This window comes from Ursus maritimus, unplaced genomic scaffold, assembly GCF_017311325.1.
Source record: "Ursus maritimus isolate PB19 unplaced genomic scaffold, ASM1731132v1 scaffold_9, whole genome shotgun sequence".
In the NCBI taxonomy this organism is placed as follows: Eukaryota; Metazoa; Chordata; class Mammalia; order Carnivora; family Ursidae; genus Ursus; species Ursus maritimus.
The window spans coordinates 61,971,556-61,991,792 of record NW_024427107.1 but is presented as its reverse complement, the minus strand read 5'-3'; the positions used below and the strand labels follow the sequence as shown (position 1 = coordinate 61,991,792).

Sequence of the window (20,237 nt, the reverse complement as noted above, 5' to 3'; positions counted from 1 at the left end):
TCTTGATCATGATCATAAAATTCTCAGAAGCAGGAACTTGTAAGTCTAACTGATTATCCATCTTGCTGAGTCTAGTCCCACTGAGCGAAGAGTAAGGGCTTAATTTATGTGCAGTGAATAAATAATGAAATGATATTTTCAAGCATTGATGATTTTGATAGCTCGTATAGTTAGAAAAGAGATCGGTGTCCCCACAATGCATTTTCTCATTCAAATCTCAGAAGAGCAGCAACAACATAATAGTAATAACAGTTAAATGTGAGCGCCAAGTATGTGCTGGGCGCTGTTCTAAGAGCTTTGCATACATTTTTTAAAAAGATTTATTTATTTATTTTAGAGAGAGCAAGCAAGCAGTGGGAGGGACAGAGGGAGAGTAAGAGGGGAAAGAGACTCCACGCTGAGCGGGGAGCTCGATGCAGGGCCCTGTCTCCTGATGAGGAGATCATGACTTGAGCCGAAACCAAGAGTTGCATGCTCAACTGACTGAGCCACTCAGGTGGCCCTATATACATTTTTTAAAAATTATTTAATCCTCCTAACAATTCTTTGAGATAGGTCCTGTTATTATCAGGTGAGGAAACTGAGAGACAGAGAGATTGTATACCTTGCTCAAAGAAGCCCAGCTTGGAAGTACAAGATTTGGGATTTAAACCCAGATCTTTGGACTCTGGAGCTCATTTATTAAAGTACTACATTGTATGGCCTCTCTAAGGAATGCATTGTATTCCTTATTTTACAGGTGAGGATTCTAAGACTCAACAAATGGTCCCAGTGTCATATAACTAATACGTAGCTAATAAGCACATAAGAATAAAGAAATGGATGGCATGATTTTATGTGGTATACAACCATGACCCGTTCTCACTGTATTGGAGTCTTTGGAGTAGACATCTTAATCAGATTCCAGAAGGGACATAGAACACGATAACTTGAGGGGATTTTAGAAACAATCTGTCCTTCCACAGAAGAGACAAATCCTTTCTGCAACATGGGACATATCTCCTCTGGTTTCTGCTTGAATGTCACTAGCAATAGGGAACTCTCTACCTCACAGTCTTTTCTTACATTGAGCCGAATTTTGCCCCTATAATTTGTATTCATGAACTGTGGCTCTACCCTGCAGAGAGACACAGAGTGAGTGTAGCCCAACCCACCACTTTTTAGGTCCCATCAATCTCTTTCCTAGGCTCACTCCTGATAATGGTAACTGACCCTTATGGTGTTTACTTTACCAAGTTCCTTGTACATTTTTTAACTTTATTAAGTCACTTCATCCTCACAACAATTCTCTGCAATAGGTGAAAGAATTAATACATGGGGAAACTAAGTAATCTGTTTAAGGCCACAGAGCTCAGCAATAGGAGAGCTAGGAATTGGACCCCAGCAATCAGACTCCAGACTCCTTCCTTCTGTGCTCTAAGGTCTCTCATTTAATTTATGTTTTCTTTGTTTCTTGAACCTTTCAACAACGTGGTCATCCTTCTTACCCTCATGTAAACGTTGTTCAACCTAGGGGACCTGGGTGGTATAATCGGTTGGGCATCCCATTCTTGGTTTCAGCTCAGGTCCGATCTCGGAATTGTGAGATCAAGCCCCACGTCTGGCTCTGTGCTCCGCGCGGAGTCTGCTTGAGTCTCTTTCTCCTCTCCCGCTGCCCCTCCCTGCTGCCTCCCTCCCTGTGTGCACATTCTCTCTCTCTCTCTCAAATAAAAATAAATAAATCTTAAACATTGTCCAACCTATTAGGGTTTCAGGTATGGACCAATCAGGGTGATAAAGAAGGGAAACGTCCTCTCCTTTTGTGATCACCATACTTCTATTTGTGGAGCCTAATGTCTCATTTATTATGGCAGCCATAGTCAGGGAAATCCCTAGAACTTTCCTTCACATTAACTATAATACATTTCTTTCTATCCTACATGCTACAGTGATGCTTATTTTGAACACACAATGACAGAATGTTCCATCTTATCCTATTTTATATATATATATATTTTTTTTTCTTTAATTTGAGGCCTGTGTGAAACTCTTAAAATCTTAGTTTTGTCATCTAAGGCATCAGGTGCCTCTTCCAGCTTTATCTACGGGCCTGAAGTAGTAAAAGCAACATCTGTCATGCCTGTCACACATTAAGTTCATCCATTACCACCTTTAGGCTCTGAGAGAATGTAAACCAGGAACCCTATAACATCTGGATGCCAGATGAGTAAGGGACCAGTCATTCCAGTCTCCTTGTAATCTGGCTTATCTTTTTCTTTATAGAAAGCCAAACACTTATTAGTTTACACGACACTCAAGATGCTTTGTGTATCTCTGCAGAGTAGAGCCATGACCAGTGAATCCAAATTACAGGAGTAAGATTTGGGTTCAATATGAGAAAAGGAATCTATGGAAGACATTTCAGACAAAATGGTGTTTGAAAAAGCACGATTTCTAAAATGTCCATGGTTGGACAAACAGGACTCAGGCAGGAGCATTTGTCTACATGTGGAGGCAGTGTAGAGAGTGCGAGGAAAGAGCTCGTTTGCTTTCTAGTGATCAGGACTGGACGCTTTGGAGCTGGACTGCATCAGTCCAGATCCCAGCTCTGCCAATTGCCGTGCTGAGACCTTGCGCAAGTCTCTCCAGTCTCCATGTCACACTCGCCTTGCTTGTAAGGTAGGCATAATAATAAACCTACTTCGTAGAATTGCTTTTAAGTAAGCTAGTAGACCTCAGACATTTTAAGTGGGGCCCGATGCATGGGAAGTAGTCAATAATTGCTACTTATTGCTACTTTTCTAAAGCTCCCGGGTTGAATCGGGCCCACTGCCTGTTTTTGTAAAGAAAATGTCAAATTGCCAGACTCGTTTGTTTGCATGTAGTCTGTGGCTCTTTCCTGCTAGAATGGGATAGTTGTGACAGAGACTCGAAGGTCCACAGAGCCCGCCAAATTTTCTATCTTGCCTTTTACAGTAAAAGCTTGCCAACCCCCATTCTACAGGATAGAGGAAATGGACTTCTGACCTTCATCTGTTGCTTCTTTGTCTTGAAACCTTGGACAAGTGACAGATAATTCTCTGGCCTCTGCTGCTCGGTTATAAGACTCCTCCTCAAGAACACATCTGTGAAAAATTCCGTCTTGGAGATCCTATTAACATTGGCATTCATTGGCTCAACAGTTCCATGTTTGACAAGCTGGACATAGTGTTAACTGCTTGGATATAGATGTGAATACCAAGTTTTCCCTTTTTCTAAAGCTACTGAGCACTTACCACGTGCTAGACACAGTTCTGAGCCCTCTGTGTGGTTTAGGTCATTCGATCCCCCAGCAACTCTGGGAGGCCGGCACTCCTGTTTATCCCCATTTTACAGATGGACAAATGGATGCTTTGAAAGATTACGGAAAGGTAACCTCCCAGTTAACTGCCTGCCATAGGCGGCAGAGACAGGATTTGAAACTATGTAGTGTGGCTCCAGAGTCTAGAGTTTTAACTTCTACTGTAAAGTATTCACTCAACTTTGAGGACCTCATGCTTCCACCAGAGAGACCTGTGTACAGATAAAGAACTGTGATGTGTAAGTGCTCAAACTTGTGTAAGATCATGAGCACAGTGCCTTGCATGGCATAAGCCATCCTCATAATGTTTATGTCCTGATGCTGCTGATATCAGGGGAGGTCACAAGGCCTGGTTGGAGCTTAAGGCAGGCACATCGGGAAGACTTAAGTAGGAGGTTTTACCTGAACTGAGGCTTGCAGAGTGTAGAGAGGAAGATTTTTCCAGAAAGGTGTCCATGCAGAAGAAACCACATGTGCAAAGAACAAAGGCAGGAGAGAGCAAGCGTGGCATGTTCAGAGAATGAAAGAGAATTTCTTTATGGCTGTGTGTGAACTGTGAAGACTGAGAGGTAATCAGTCAGCTGAGATGACAACCAGAGGTGGACAGGAGCCAGCTTGTAAGTGGCTCTGTGTGAACTGGGGACAGACCCCAGTCCTCCAGTGTGTGTCTCATTCAGAGCAGTGCCCTGTATTTATCTATTGGTCTGATGTCACCACCCCACCCCCAACACACACTTGTACACCTCAGTGCGAGCCCCTCAAGGGCGGGCACCCAGTCTGCCTTGTTGACTGGGACACCTCCAACACTCAGACCCTGCCCATAGCAGGAGCTCACGGAATGTTTCTTGTGTGAATGGATGACCAAACCAGTCAGTGTGTTTCTGAGTGGTGGTAGGACTCATGGGATAGGATACTCTCCTTGGGTCTCTGGAGGCATCTCTGGGGGCAATAATCTTACTTCATTGAAGAATCAGGCAGATTACATTGAATAACTGTACTATTTAAATAGGGTAATTTTGAGATAGATTTTTAATAGGAGGCCAACAATTACTTAGCAAATTCATAGCCAGTTTATCTTACTCCTGATGCCACATATTAAAACTCTGTACCCTCTCCCAGAATGTCCTTATGACTTCAAGAGAGCCTTTGGGTCATCCTTCAAATGTCTCTTAAAATCCTACCTGGAAGGGCCCCTTTCCCCTGGCAGAATGGAAGAGAATTAAATATTGGTAAGTGAATGAGAATAATGATTCTTCTAGGTAACTCTGCCAAACCAAAGAAAAAGTAACTTGAGTACATAATCTCAACATAGACTTACTGTCATATTTGACAGATGCCCATAGAGGTAAAAAGTCACAAGATACGTCTACCTAAGACTAAGAATGTGCCATACATTTTAATAGAGCAGTTTATTGGTGAAGATGCAAACAGCAAGATGAGGTAAGAAAAAGCCTTTTTTTTTTTTTTTTAATACTGTCAGAAGAGGCAGCTTCCCAAGAAATTATAGAATGTTTGAAGGATAGGGACTTTATTTCCCTCCCTTGACAGGTAAGGAAAATGAGGTCTGGGAGGGGCAGTGACTTGCCTGGGGCTGGAGAGCTAGTTAGTGGCAGAGCTGAAACCGTAACCCTGGTCCCCGACTCCCACGGCCAATTCTCTTTCCACTTCATGACTCCGCCTCCCGAGAGGTTAGCTATACCCTCCAAGAAGCTTGCATTCCTTCTTTCATCATTTCTTGGCCTTTTTGGAAATACTGATGATCTCCTTCCGCTCTTTTCCTCCCTGAGATGGCCTAGGAAAATGCCATGAAGGGAAAGTCTTACATGGCATTTTGTCAGCAAATCCCATTGTCGCCAACGTGTCCCCAACTTGAAGGGTTCACCCGAGGTCCGGATGCCCAGATTTCTTGCCTCCAGCTGGTCCCCTCTCGCCTTAATCGCATTAGAAAATGCCCATTTTGTGTTCAGCTCCCCCAGGGTAATGAAATATTTCTTTTCCTTCCTGTAATCTGGAAATCCTTTTTTCTGTTGTTGTTTTTGTTGTTATTTTTAAGAAGAAGACTTGCACGTGTCAGGGACTTGCTGGCTTCTCAGAGCCTGGTTGGAGAGCTGATTGGATTTGCCTCAAGCATTTCCTCATTAGTAGCCTGTGTGTGCTTTTCCTTTCAAATGTCATCTGGCCTCCTCAACAAAGATTGAATTGTGGCAACTTGGGGCCTTTGCAAACTTGGGCTCTGCTGAAGCTTCTTTTGAAAGCTTCACGAGGGCTCGCGCTTGAGATGACAAACCAGAAACATATTGAAAGTGGTTTGGTGGATTATCGGTTTGAAGACCACTCCTTACAGCTGTCCTCGTTGGCGGGTTTTGTTTTTTTTTTCTGTTGTTGTTGTTTTTTTTGCAAGTGAAGATTGGAATTTTAATTGCTCAACCACAGTTTTTAATTCATGATGCCCAGAAAGGGCATGGTTTATTAATTAGTTCTGATTATGAGCACCCTGAACTGGGGCCTGGCTGCTGCTTGATCAGTTTCAACAGCTCTTTGCCTGAAATTACTGTCTGCAAGCACATGGAGGTGTAATTTTGCAAACACTAGCTGCTCAGTTCTGCCAGGTTGAACCCTCTATTATGCATACATATTACAATGTCTTAAAAGGCATTTATTGAAATGCCATAGTTTAATAGTTTAGGCTTACAAAATCAAGCTCTCTTATGTTCAGGCAATAGCCACTTAATTGGATGTTTTCTCCCAGTGCATAAAAATGTTGGCTTAGATACACACACATACACACACACATTCAATTAATTTTTTTTAAAAAGTGTGAGAAACAGTATTATTTCGTCGTTAAAAGCAAGAACTGTGGAGCCAGGCTGCCTGGATTTGACTCTCACCTCAGCCTTTTCTAGCACTATAATCTGGGGCCATGACTTAACCCTTTCCTGTCACTGCGTCCCTGGTAAAATGAGGATGATTGCAGTGTTTGCATCCTAGGATTGTTGTGAAGTTCTAATGAGTTAGTACACAAAAAACACTTAGCAAAGTTCATGGAATCTAGTCATTGTGTTGTTTACTGATCTCTCCAATGCATTTATTTGTACTTATGTGTTATAAAATCTAGCTGTGGTGGGCTTGACAGAATTGGGGGTATCTTTGTGTGGTAGAAACCGAGAGTTGTCCCCTAATATCTATTCTCTTCTTCTTCACAATAATAGTATTCCTTTCCCACCAGTTTTTAGCTGGATTGGCACCAGGTTGTCCAGAGTTAAGAGTAAAATTTCTTTTCCCTTTAGAAATGGCCCTGTGGCTAAATTCTGGTCGATGGTTTGTAAGCAGATATAGTGTGTCAGCTTCTGAAAAGTGTTCTTAAGGGAGGAAGCATGGTGTGTCCTTTACTTCTTCCTCCTTCCTGCTGAACTCAAGCAGCCATCTTGGGTTATCAGATGGCAGGCTAGAGATGCAGAGCAGGAAGGGTGCAGAGGGCTGAGCCCCTGACAACTTCAGGGAGCAAAGCTGTCCTGGCAGCCCTTTTCATTTGCTCTAGACTATTAGTAAACGAAAAATAAACCTATCTAACATTTAATACACTGTAATTTGGGACACCTATTGCAGTCAAATCGGTCTTTGTGTAACACTTTACCCTCTCTGAATTAGACCATCCTCTCAGTATTTTGATTGCAAGGTATAGAAATCTCAAGAGGTTAAGGCACAAAGAACCAAGACAAGGTTTCACCCATGTTTTCTTTTAGAGGCACTGCTTTACCACACGCAGGTGTGGCCACACTGTTCTCACTCTCTGCTTGAGGGGAGAAGGGACTTAACCTCAGGCCTCAGTTGGTGATTTGAGAGGGACAGCTCAACAGTAGAATTATGTTCATAACTGATGACCCAGCCTTGTAGCAAGAAGGGATATTCTGACAATTTTATTACTTCCTCCGGACCAGAAATTGTGGGCCCCTGGAGAAATCCAATGGCAATTTTCTGTTGCTTTCTTTGTTATACACAAAAACAAATTTCTCCATTTTCTTTTTTCTATACATATCAACAAAAAGCAAGACTCCTGAACAAAGGGGCTTTACACAGGGATGTGTTGACGTTACCTGTTCTTCCTCAAGACTGATGTGGAAACGGTTCAGTGATTTCAGCATATCTTGTTCAGGAACAGTGATGATAATCTCTTTGTTTCCTTGTTGTTGTTGTTTTTTCCCCTTGAAACTGCAAACTTGTTTTCTGGTAGTGCCAGAAATCCCTGGACTCATTTGGAGATTTGGCTGAATCTTCCTCAAAAAGCTAGTGAGAGGGGGAAGTGATATCTGAAGTTCTCAGAAGAAACATGGATTCTAAGGAGAGGCTTAGCCTACCTGCAGTTGAAAACAGGCTGACCTTTTATTTCTCTTTGTCTGGATGGGGAAGAGCACAGGTATTATTTATCAAAGTTTAGTCAGGTTTCTTGAAGTCGTTAGTTGTTGTCTTTCCCTCAGGAAAATCCTTAGCCTCTGCCACATTCTGTCTTTCCTTCTGGGGCTCCAGTTAGACATACATTACACCTTCTCACTTCATCCTCCACATCTCTATTCCCTGTTTTCCATTTTTTAAATATTTTTGTGCTACATTCTGTAAAATTTCTTCTGAGCTACAGTTAACTCACTATTTTCTTCTTTGATATGTCTACCTATTGAAGTTTTAATTCTGGTTTATTTATTATAATTATATATTATGTAGCAATAATTATTATTACGGCTACTACTACTACTAGATATTCCATTTGGTTATTTTACCAATCTGTTAGGTCACTTTTAAGAAAGTATTCTTTGGAAGGGCACCTGGGTGGCTTAGTCAATTGAGCATCTGACTCTTGATTTGGGCTCAGGCCATGATCTCAGGGTCGTGAGATCGAGCCCCACATCAGGCTCCATGCTCAGTGGGGAGTCTGTTTGAGATTCTCACTTTGCCTCTCCCTTTGCCCATCCCCCCCCCACTTGCTCTCTCTCTCTCTCTCTCTCAAATAAATAAATAAAATCTTTAAAAAAATATTCTCTGGAGGATTCTTTCAGACTTTCATTTGTTTCTTTATACATGATAAATTTTATTGGTTGCTTTGTAGTTTGTGTTGGGACTGTCACTGCTCTCAGTTATGTTTACTAGTTCTTGCTCATGCTACCTCGTTCTATGTAAGCAACATTTTCTTAGATTTTATGCTGTTCATTGACCTTGAAAGTGATTCACAGGGACTCTTTGAAGTCTAGGATGAAACTGCCTTCCTCCAGAAGGGATTTGCATTTGATTTTGCCAGTCCCCTAGAGACTCCTCTGGCTTGGGACCTCCTTAAACTAGGTGTAAAATTAACTCAAGACTCACATAACCTATTCACTTCCCTTCCGCCTTTTCCAGGCTTCCATTTTTTTTCAAACGGGACAATTTTTTTTTTTTTTATCATTACTCATGGACATCACAGTCCTTAGCACATGATGAATGACTGATGGATTTTGGATGAATGAATAAATCTTTAAATGATCATCCCTACCTTGTTAACTTATTTTCTCTGTCTTTATTTTCAGTTGGTCAGTTAAAAGGATTACTGTTTTGAATATCATTTCCAGTCCTTTCTTCCAAGGCATTGCTACATCTTCTCTCCTTCATAAATTCCCCAAGTTCTGTGTTGCACAGGAAATGGTTACTTGATAAATATTGCTTCTGGGCTAGGACTTGCCATACTCCCCATGCTTCTGCCCATGAGGGGATCAAACCACACATTTCTGGGACTCCTCACTCTTTCCATGGGTATTTTGGGTACAGCTCAGGGTACCTCTGGCAGTAACTCCCTATGGCTCTGTAATTAGTGGATCTACCTTTGATACCTTTTCTCTTTAGTACACCTGATTTCACTTCGCCAGAGTTCCCTCTAAGGTGACCTCTGATTCTGTCATTCCGTCACTCATAGACCAAGACCACCATGGCTATCGCTGCTGCCTATGGAATAAAGTCCAAACCTATTAGCTTGTCATTTTGCCTCCCTTAGCTGGGTGGGGTAGCCAGGTTTCATGAAAGAATGTGATCTCTGGGAAGTCAAACTCCAGCTCCCCTGCTTACCAGCCACATAAACGAAACTTCTGTGCATTATTGTGCTGATGTGTAAAATACTACTAGTCTTGCAAAGGATAATATATGTAAAACTCCTAGTGCCCATCAGAATAAGAATAGCCCTCCAAGACATTTCTTTTTAGCAGAGTCTGAAAGGAATAGCAATTTATTCTTTTATTGGTTGTGCGTACGTGGATACTCAAAAAGTGATAGATCCCTTACCCATTTTTTTTCCTCTGGACCTTAGTTGTCTTATAAACTAAGACAACTTGAAAGGTCATTTTGAAGCTTAAATGTGGGAAGATCTGTAAAGCACCTGGTTCCATACATCGTTAGGTATATAATAAATATCCATTCTTTATTCCCCTTCAAATCAAGGTCCAACTTTCCTTCCTTATGGGACTGCAATATGATTTGTAAATCAGAGTGTATTATATAAGAGAAGGACTGTTATTCCTATCTCTACTTTTTAAAGTCCTGTCTACCCTTTAAGGCCAAGTTCAAATGACACCTACTTCATGACACATCTCTGGATTCTCACTTCCACCACAGTCGTCCCCTACTCCATCTGGAAGAATAATACAACCAAAGGAGAACCTTCCAACCATCTCACCTGATACTTGAATTTCCTGCATATAATAAGTACAAGTCTATAATGTACAAAGCTAAGCAGTGTTCCAGCTTCTACTAAAACATTTTTAGAGATAAAAAAATTCAGGGTCTTCAAAACAGGTCTATTTACTCCAGCTTTAGACAGCTTCAATCTGTCCCCCTAAATTTTCTGCATTTGTTCTCAGGTATGTTTGTGTTCCTCTGTAAATATATTGCCCACAAATAAACAATATTCCTTAAAATACACTGTCCATGAATGCCCTTTCTTCTGTAATAGCAGCTTGTGCTAACAGGTTTGTGGCAACCGTGGGGCTGTTTTCTCCTAATTGCACTTAAACTCAGTGAAAACCCTGAAATCTTCTTTTCAAATATGTGTTGGAACTAAATGACATCTTGAAGTAGGCTGTTTTTGATACCTTGGTCAAGCTCCCTAATATCTGTCCATATTGCATATGCATCTTGCTGTGTTTGGCTTTATGAAATTGCTGTGAACCTAACTTGTCACTCATTCTCCTAGATTCAGTTTCCTTGTGAGTTCTTCCAACATACTTTGTTCCCATCATAACACTCAGCTCGTTCTGCTTTGTGCCATAGTTTATGTATTTGTATGACGTCGCTGTCTTCGGTGGGGTTCCCGAGACGCAGAGTCTCTGTCTGGGGGATCAAGCAGCAGCCCTGTAGCTTCCCAGACTTGCTGGCTTCTGTTGGCTCAACAGCTGTTTTCTGGAACAGGTGGGCAGCTGAGAGTTCTTCTCAGCCAACACACAGCATGTAGGAAATAGGTGCTCAGGCTGGTGGAAAGGATCAGAGGAGACCCAGCAGCATCCACTATAGTCATCCATGGTTTTGAATTCTTGAGTATGGAAGCTACCTGTTGTTTATTTTTGTAGTCTCTGTAAACCTGGCCCCATGTCTTGTGTGGTAAAGGTGTTAGTTTGTGGACTTGAATCATCCGAGACCTAGAGTAAACGTCCTACAGTTTGTACCCATTCCAGTCCACTGCCATTTGTGATAACAGATACCAGTAAGGAACTTAGCCAGATCTCCTCCCCCAAAGCAGTACAGAACCAAACTGTGAGTGACAGAGAGAAGGATATGGAGGTTTATGTTGCACGTTCCAAGAATCTAGTTGCCTTGTCAGTACAAAAGCTGTAAAGGCAGAAGAGGCAAATAACTTCTTAAGACCAACAAACACATCAAAGAGCAGACTTTCGGTCTGCTCCACTCAGGTCTGGAACTATTTTTGTTTTTTAAAAATTTTATTAAAGTAATAGGCGCATATTGGCTAAACATTAAAATGGTATAAAAGGGTAATTGAATAGTATAGTCTGTCTCTCCATCAGCTTGACTTTTATTTCCAATCCCCAGAGCTAACTGCTGTTAACATTTTCTTATGTTCCTATCCAGAAATAGTTGTATACATGCAAGCCTTTGTATTTATGATTTAGATACAAAAGAATGCAGTATGTGTACTTCTACCATTTTTTTAAACTAAAAATAGATCTTGTAGGTCTTTCTACATCAACACACCTGTATCTATCTCGTTTTAAAAAATGACTGTAGAGATGTCTTACAGTTTATTATTTTTCTGACAGACATTTAGGTTGGTCCTAGTTTTCAGCTCTTACAGAAGGTATTTTTGCTCCTACAAATTTTTTCCATTGCAAAATAAGTATCCTTTTATGTGAGGGTTTGTTTTTTGGTTTTTGAGGTTTTTTTGAGTATATGTTCTTAGTACTATTAGCTTGAAATTCCTGTTCTGCTTCTGAATAGGGACATGGTTATGGAAGGTGGCCGCCAGATTCCATACTTCTGTATTGAGCAGTTATGTGCCTTTAAGCCTAAGTCATGCTTTCTCCTTCTCTGCCCATTTGTCTTTCAGCCTCTTCGCTAGAATGCAACTTAAAATCAGAAAAGATAAAAGTTGTCATCGTTGAAAAAAGCTGAAAGTAATTCTCAAGTTCAGGTCATCGTAATAGCAAGTTCTAAATACCACTTCGGTATAGAATTTAAATAACAGGAAAACTGTTTTGAGAGGAACAGAAATTGTGACTGTTGTTCAGAATTTAAGAGGTTCGGTATTTAAGAGCTCATCTCATGCAGGTTTCAAAAATGCCATCGGACTTTCCAGAAATTCAGCCGCGATGTACTTTAAGAGCACTGTTGTTGTCTTCTTCGTTGCAGTGAAGTACATGCGAGAAGCCACACCCTATGTGAAGAAAGGCTCCCCAGTGTCAGAGATCGGCTGGGAAACGCCTCCGCCCGAATCCCCTCGGCTGGGGGCCGGGTCCTCAGACGCCCTGTCATCACAGCCCTGCTCCTTCCACAGAGACCGGAAGTACATCCCCCTCAAGATGTGCTACGTCACCCGGAGTCTGGCCTCTGCTGACCCTGAGAACAGGTAAAGAGGGCCAGGGGTCTCCACATCTCAGCCACGTGTTGGCCGCTGAGTTGCGAGGGCTGTGCTTGTGTTCTCCAAACACTCAGCAGTTTCCAGAGAAAAGCCTGAAAGGGCCCAGCTGAGATAATGTTGTGTTCAAGCCCGGCCGGCCTCCCTCCCTCTCTTCCTCCATCCTTCTTCCTTTCTTTTATCCTCATGACTAATCTGTGTGCTGAGCTTTGGTTCTGGGAAGAGCTGAAGAATTGGAGTCAAGATCCTAAGTGTCTTCCCAGGGTCTGCCATTGCTAGTGTACCTGACTTTGGGCAAGTTTTCTCAAACCAATAAACCTCGGTTTTGTCGTCTGTAAAATGGGAATAATTGAAATAGCTATCTTGTTGAGCTGGACATCCACGTGAAGTGCTTAGTACAGGAAAACCTTCAGGAATATAAGGTACAATAATATTTATTATTAATATTAGGTGGTAGTAAGCACATCAGCCCCCCCCCCGAACCTTGGTGCCCTCAATTGTGTACTTGGAAGATTCCACGAGAGGATCCTTATGCAGTTTTCTTCTCTAAGCCTCTTTTTATGCTCAAGAGAGAAAAAGGAGTGGCTTTGATCCAGCCCTGGAGTGCTATTTCTCAAAGTCCATGCATGATTTCTCACGCCATGGGAGAGATATATCACCCAGTCCATGGTGATTACAAAGAGCTTAGCAAGACAAGCAAATATTTGGGGTCTCTGTTCCCCCAGATATCTTACTTTAACTCATCTGAACAGAAGACATCTATTTGGAAGGAAAATAAGAGATGTGGAGGAGAGGGAGAGGAATTGAGCCAGCAAATGGGGAATCTTGGTGATCTTGGCATCCGCATTCAAATGCTAAAAATAGGGACAGCTCTACTGGCCCTTATTTGTAACATGTGTGGGACAGCTGCAACCCACCCGAGTAGGATGTATTTGGCTACGTCTGAGTTGCTGATGGGGAAAAGCCAAAGGGAATAGGGACAGGGAGGAAGCTGCGTCCTTGGCTCAGAGCTCAAAGCTTTTATTCATTCTCTTCCTAATAAGCTCGCTCTAAGGAAGCCGCTAGCCTTTCTGACTCCAGCAGCTGCAGGATCTAGCCTGCTCCCCTCCCATACCAGTTATGTCTGCCCAGGGATCAGAGCTGCGATTGCAGGAGAGAGAGCGGGGAGTATCGGCCAAAGAGGAGGCAGAGCGGGCGGACTGGAAAGGAGGCAGAATTCTGCCATGAGCCACTCCAAACTCGATTTCTGCTGATTTCCTGGGCCTACAGTTAATATTCTGGTTATGCTGGGCTTGATCTTTCCTGCTCTCTAGGCTACCCAATCAGACAAGTCCTTTCTTCCAAGAGTCTGATGTCTGAGGTGTTAGATCTGGTGAATTCATAATTTATCGAGTGCCTATCTCGTGCTGGACATTATGCCCATTACTTCAGACCCGAGACTGCCAAGTGGCAGCCGACAGGTGTACCCAGCCCGCAGATATGGTCTGTCTGGTGTTGTAAAGAAATCTGAATTGCACCGAATCATTGGGAAATTTCACATTAGAAAGCCAGATTTCTGCTTTTCTAGAACAATGGAAAGATCTGGTGAGATTATTAGGCCCATGTTGCTGCAGGCAGGTTTCCAATCTGTACGAGTCCAGGAGAGGCTTCTCCTTGTACAGGGGAATGGACTCTCCACGTCACTCCTATTGCTGAACACTTGGGGGGGTTCTATTAGCTACCTGCCTGGTCCTTCACATTTCCGGCCTAGTCCTTGAATCTATAACCCTGCTTTGTCCTCTCAACAGCCCTCTGAGTTTCACTTTGTCCCCATTCTGTAGATAAAAAATGGAGGCTCAGGTCTTATATAAGTTCCAAACATCATAGAGCTAATATATGGTTTTGCTGGGTTTCAAATGCAGGCGTATAGTGTGGGTAACAGTGTCAATTTGTCAATACCAGAAAAATGCAGAGACTAGAAAATATGGAATATTGTAGAAGAGATTCATGCCTGGGGAGAGCGTTTAAGTCGATGATTTCTAGGCTGTGGACTACACGCTATAACTTCCTCCTAATCACCAAATTCTGTTTTAAAGAATATTTTAGGAGACATCAGGTCTTAGTTCAAACATTGAAGACTTCATCTGTCAAGCCAGAAGAGGGAATGCATTTTGAAACTTTTATATCCGTGGTCTTCAAGTCCACCATTGATGAGGAGGTGCAAAAGAGCCTGTCCTGCCAAGGTGTGAGGACCACAGGGCAGGACTGAAAATGGGCATCCAGCTAAGCCAGAGGGTCTGGAGGGGACTTAAGTCCAGACAGACCCAGAACTGTGGATAATGAGATTGACCTTTGACAATGTACATGTATATTAAATCACTATGCTATACACTTTAAAGATCTTAAAATTTTGTTAATTATACCTCAGTAAAGCTGGGGGGAAAAAAAAGATCATGGTTTTAGGTGACTCTTCACCCTGGTGGAGAAAGAGAAGAAAAGGAAAAAGGAAACAAATATTTTACGGAACTCTGGTTACGTGCTGGGAAGAGTACAATGTACCAGTCAGAAAGGTGGACTCCACGAAACCCAGCTGGGTCCTGAACCCAAGACACACCTAACGCAAAGTGATTGTAAAAGGCAAAAAGAGATGGGAAAATCATATAATGCAAATGCAAACTAATAGCACTAACAAAAGGTACCAATTTTGATCTTGATATGCGATGATGAGGTAAAATGCAGACTGAAAGCACAAAACAGGACAAAGGACTGGTTGCTGCTGAAGGCCAGAGTGCACGAGGAGCATTCATCACTTGTGGGTGTGCACCAAATAATGCAGCAGTGGCCCTTATAGTGGAAACTGTAGAAGATACGAGACAAAATAGAAATGTAGTAATAGTAGGTAATTCAACATACTCTCCGTCCAAATGGACAAAAGATCAGTAAAGATATAAAAGACCCAAACAACATAACTTATAAGGGAGATCTGGATACATCACAGACTTTGTACACTGATAATAAGGAATACATTTCCCTTTCAAATCCAGGCAGAAGATGGACAAAATTAACTATAGATTAGCTCACCAGAAAAATGCAATAAATTTCCCGAGGTAGGAATACCATAAACAGCATTCTCTGATGGAATCAAAGTAGAAAATTATTTGCAAAAATGAAGCACAGAAAGCCTTTCTTCTTGGATTTTTAAAGGCTGTCTGTGAAATATCTCTTGGGTCAAAGGGGAGATAGAAACTGAAATTGCAGCATTTCTTAAAAGATGAAAATAATGCATATGTTAATCATGAAAGAGAAAGAAGGAGAAAGGGAGAGTTGACTCTGCAGTCAACTAGATCAACGATGGAATCTGGGTTCTGCCACTTATGCGTGAACTTAAGCAAGTATCTCATTCGATCTAAATAACGACCCTTGGTCGTAGGTACTCTAATCTCTCTTTTATAGACAATGAAATTTAGTTCAGAAATGAGAGTTGAAACAAACGGTAGACCTGGGGTTCTAATAGGAAGCCCAGTTTCTTAATCATGATACCCTAGCTCCTTGTGACTTTAGCACCTGGCAGAACAGCTCCCCTGAACTGTAAGTACAATGGCCAGGACTTCATGGGCTCCTGGATGCTAAAACCTGAGCACCAAAGACAAATGCCATAGCATCTCGGGGCTTATCCCCTCGGTTGGTGACACACAGCTACTTAGAGTTTGCATTAAAAACTCAAATGTTCAGTTTCTCAAATAGAAAGAGGCATAGAACAGCAGGCAGGCTTGCTGCTCTTTCTGTGGAAAAGGTCACCCAGCAGGCACTGAATCTACAAGAATATGTCACTGCTAGTGGTTGTCGATGATTACAACACTTTTTAAAAAACTCTACTTCATAAACATCTCGGTGTTCATATTCAGCTCTTCGCCACCCTGGTCCAGGGCTATATCCCCCATTCTCTAGACTCTTTGGACATATTCCCTACCAGGTGCTTCGTCTCTAGCTTGACCCTTCCCCATCTTCTACCATCTGCCCTAGACCCAGCTAGCCAAGGGAGTGTGAAACACTCAAGATTTATCCATTTGCTCAGGATTCCTCCCTGTCCCTTCACTAATCTCAAAACTCCCCAGGAGTACATAAAAACCTTATGAGGTTCTGGATCTTTCCCAAGTGTCCAGTTCTTCCCCATCTCATCATTTATGCCCCAGCCACCCTTAAATAATTCACTTGCCTGACAATTTCCTAATCACCTTTTAAAATTCAGCATAGGTGAAGCACTGGTCCCACGATACCTTGTGTGTAGATCCATCCATGATGGCACCCTTTATAATGACTTGAGATTTTCTTCTTATGTGCCTACCTAGTTCTTAAAGTCATTAAGACCCTTGAGGTCTGGAACACCCATGTTATCATTTTAAAATCCCAGCTTTCTAGAACAGTGCTTGATACAAAGCAGGCATTCAAAAATATATAATATGTTAATGATAAATGGCATATTCATCTATCTGTTTTTGGTATTCTTACCTTTTCAAACTTTAAAAGAAAAAAAAACTTCCACTAAGTAGCCTTGGGAGTAAAAGAACAAATAAAAATGCAGTTCTATTCTGCCAGGCTCAGCAAACTTAAATAAACCAGAACAACCCATTAGTGAATTTTGTTCAAGTAACAAAACCAATATGGACTTACAGGGCAGCTTAAGCAATGCATTCTCTCCATGTGAGAAATTAAATTTTCACCAAGGTTATCAATACAAGAGATGAGAACAGACCTTAAGCAGTATATTTTAGACAAGGAATCTGGAAGCCACTCCTTCTGGGATCAGGGGAGCCTTGCCAAGGTGGCCATAATGGTAATCACTACTTTGCTGAGACTCCCATCTCCTCTGGGCTGTACCTAAATGGGCAGGGCTCCCCCAAGTAGATGCCCCTCTCCCCTTCTGTTCACCCAGTCTTATTTCTGATGGGGATGAGAACATCAGACTTAGTTTTTGCTCATCAAATTAAATCACTTTCTAGTCTTGGCTCCCCAACATTGCTCCCATATCACTTAGTTCTGAGTTTTAGATGTCCCAGGTACTCTAGTTACACGTTTGTAAACATGTTCATTTGGCGACCACCAGAAAGAGAGTAATCATTTTACTAGGTTAGCCTTATTTCCTCCTTTTCGCAGTGTTTGGGGGCACACTAATGTCTCCCTCACCCAAAACTTATGTAGAATTTTCAACCATAATCTTTAAACTTGGAATACTATTGAAAGGGCCCCTCCATTAGTCCATCCGGAATGAAGATTCACGCAGTTCTTCTCTCCATCTTCGCTCCACAGTAAATCTTTGCTCGTGAAAAGTGCTTCTCCTCTTAAGAGTCTCGTGAAATGTGTTCTTTCTTGGTTCTGTTTTCTTCAATCTTGGTTGGACACACCTCATAACTGAAAGTATTGCTGGCACATCATGATTGACATTGCATTTTGGAAACAAAGGGAAAATGTAAAATCAATTTACAGTGGCACTGCAGTAAGTGGACACAGTTTCAGTGTCCAAAACAGAGGCCCAAATTAACCGCCTGCTAATACCAGTGAGTAAAACTCTGGAGTTGAGGTTAGAAGATAAGAGTTTGAATCCCAGTTCTGTCATTTCGTCTCTTTCACTTTAGATAAATTACCAAATCTCTGTGATTCCCAGCTTCCTATCTATACAGTGTGCTTGCTATCCCTGACCACGTTTAACAGTTGTGATGATTTGGTGCCAGTGTAGATATCCCCTAATTCCTGGCAGCATAATGGTGCCATAAATGCAACTTTCACTCAAAATACCCTCAGTCCCGGGTACAAGGGGAGGGAGGAGGTTTTTTTGTTTTTGTTTTTTTTGCCCCAGCAGAAAGAAGTTTCCAGGTCATCTCCCCAAGCAGTTGAGCAGAGATTATTTTGTAAGACGTTCTTTCACAGAGGTTTTTATCCTTTTGGGATTTCTGACTCTGCAGCAAACTCGTTCCAGTTTCCCAAGTCATGGACTCACAGAGCCTTAACGATCATGTATGTATTGAAATCCAAGTCCTCAGCCCCCCCCCACTACTGACCCACTACCTGCCATGACCCCACTCCACTCCGCTTTCCAGGGCTGCTTTACAATCAGCTCGAATAATACTCACCACCCTTGTTTTCAATGCCTTCCCACCCTCCCCACCCGTCCCCCCTTTATTTGGCACCTGGGAGTTTCCTTTTCTTTTTTGCAAGCTCAGTAGTACCTTAACGCCCAAACAAGCAAACTTTTCTGATTACATCTTATCTAGTATATCCAGATGTTCATAGCAGAAGGGTTTCTGAATTTGTAGACCACCATAGACTTGGAAACCTCCTCACGTAGCGAGGTTAAACTTTTACAATCACGTGTAAAACTATAATCAAACAAACAAAAAAACTGTGAGTATTATCTTTTGGATGATCTACCACTTTTATTAGAAAGTTCGAACTTCCCTCTACCACCAGGAGCACCATTTTGGTCATGCTTATTCATCTGTCTGTATCTGTCTGTCTGTTACCTCTGTCCCTTTATCTGCCTATTGCCTCTATGTACTATAGCCTCTATCATCAATCTCTTCTTGCTTCTTACCTAGACAACCCCTAGTGAAATATTTTTATTACTCTAGAAGTATACACATAAAAAGAGAGATGACCTTGGTGTTTGATTCAACAGCGCTCACATTCTGCTTTTGAGAAATACAGGAAGTGAAATACCTAGTAACAAGTTCAACAATTTGTTTAAACGCAGCTAGGAAGGGAAAGTTCAGAGAGGTTGGGCTAAATTAGTCAAAAATCTGAAAAAGGAAATAAAGTCCTAAATAATTGTGTTCTTCTTTTAAGTGTACATAGTTAGGCAAAGTAAGGGGGCATGGCTTTAGCATTCGTAACAGAGCTAAGAAAATAGATAAGACACTCCTCTTCAGAAGTTATTTTAAAAGAAAGTTTAAGTGTTATTAAAACAATAAAGACAGGTTAAAAATCAAATAGATCTAAAAGATTTTAAAAAAATAGTGGGTGTTGATCATTCAGTTTGTAGCCTATTTGTAAACTAATTGAGAGACTCATATCTGAGATCTGGGAAATTTTCTCATATTATGTATTTGGCAACGTCCTCCTCTGTTTTCTTTTTCTTTTTTTTTTTTTAAATTTGAACTAGGAAGATGGGGATGAATGAGAGAGACATGGTTGAGAAAGAATTTTTTTCTTTTAAGATTTTATTAATTTGAAAGAGAGAGAGCAAGAGCGCACACAAACAGGGGGAGAGGTAGAAGGAGAGAGAGAAGCAGACTCCCTGCTGAGCAGGCAGCCCCATGTGGGGCTCCATCCCAGGACCCTGGGATCATGACCAGAGCTGAAGGCAGACGCTTAACCGACTGAGCCACCCAGGCGCCCCCCTCCTCTGTTTTCTTTGTTCTCTCTTTGTCTCTGCATCCCCTGTTGGAAAGATGACCTCCTGGATTGATTTTTCTAAGTCTGTTTCTTTCTCTCTCACTTCTGTCACTTTTTTTTTTTTACTGTATTCTTGTGACCCTTCTCATGAACATAGTGTGTTTAAATTTTAGCTATTATATTTCAGCTCTTTTCGTTCTCTGAATGTTCCTTTTTAATGGAATTTTGTTCTTGTTTTATGGATACTGTATTTTCCTCTTAATTCTTGGAGACTATTAATTAGTTTTGTTTTCTTCGTGCTCTTTGTCTCTCCTGTTATTATTTTTTTGTCTGTCTGGATCTTCACCTAACTTGCTGGAATTTTCCTCAAATGTTTGGTGATCCTTTGCTATCTCCTCGGTTTTTACACTGAGGGAGGAAGAGCCTATTGGAACCCTCGTGGGGGGAGGGGGG

General features: G+C 41.7%; 1 protein-coding gene across 1 annotated transcript in view; it reads left to right on the top strand.

The window, feature by feature from the left end:
* Positions 1-20,237, top strand: part of SNTB1 (syntrophin beta 1) — a 219,306-nt gene that overhangs the window by 82,905 nt on the left and 116,164 nt on the right. Inside the window, exon 2 of the mRNA XM_008689364.2 lies at positions 12,191-12,407. Within this exon, the coding sequence (XP_008687586.2) occupies positions 12,191-12,407 (217 nt within the window). The remainder of the gene's footprint in view (positions 1-12,190; positions 12,408-20,237) is intronic.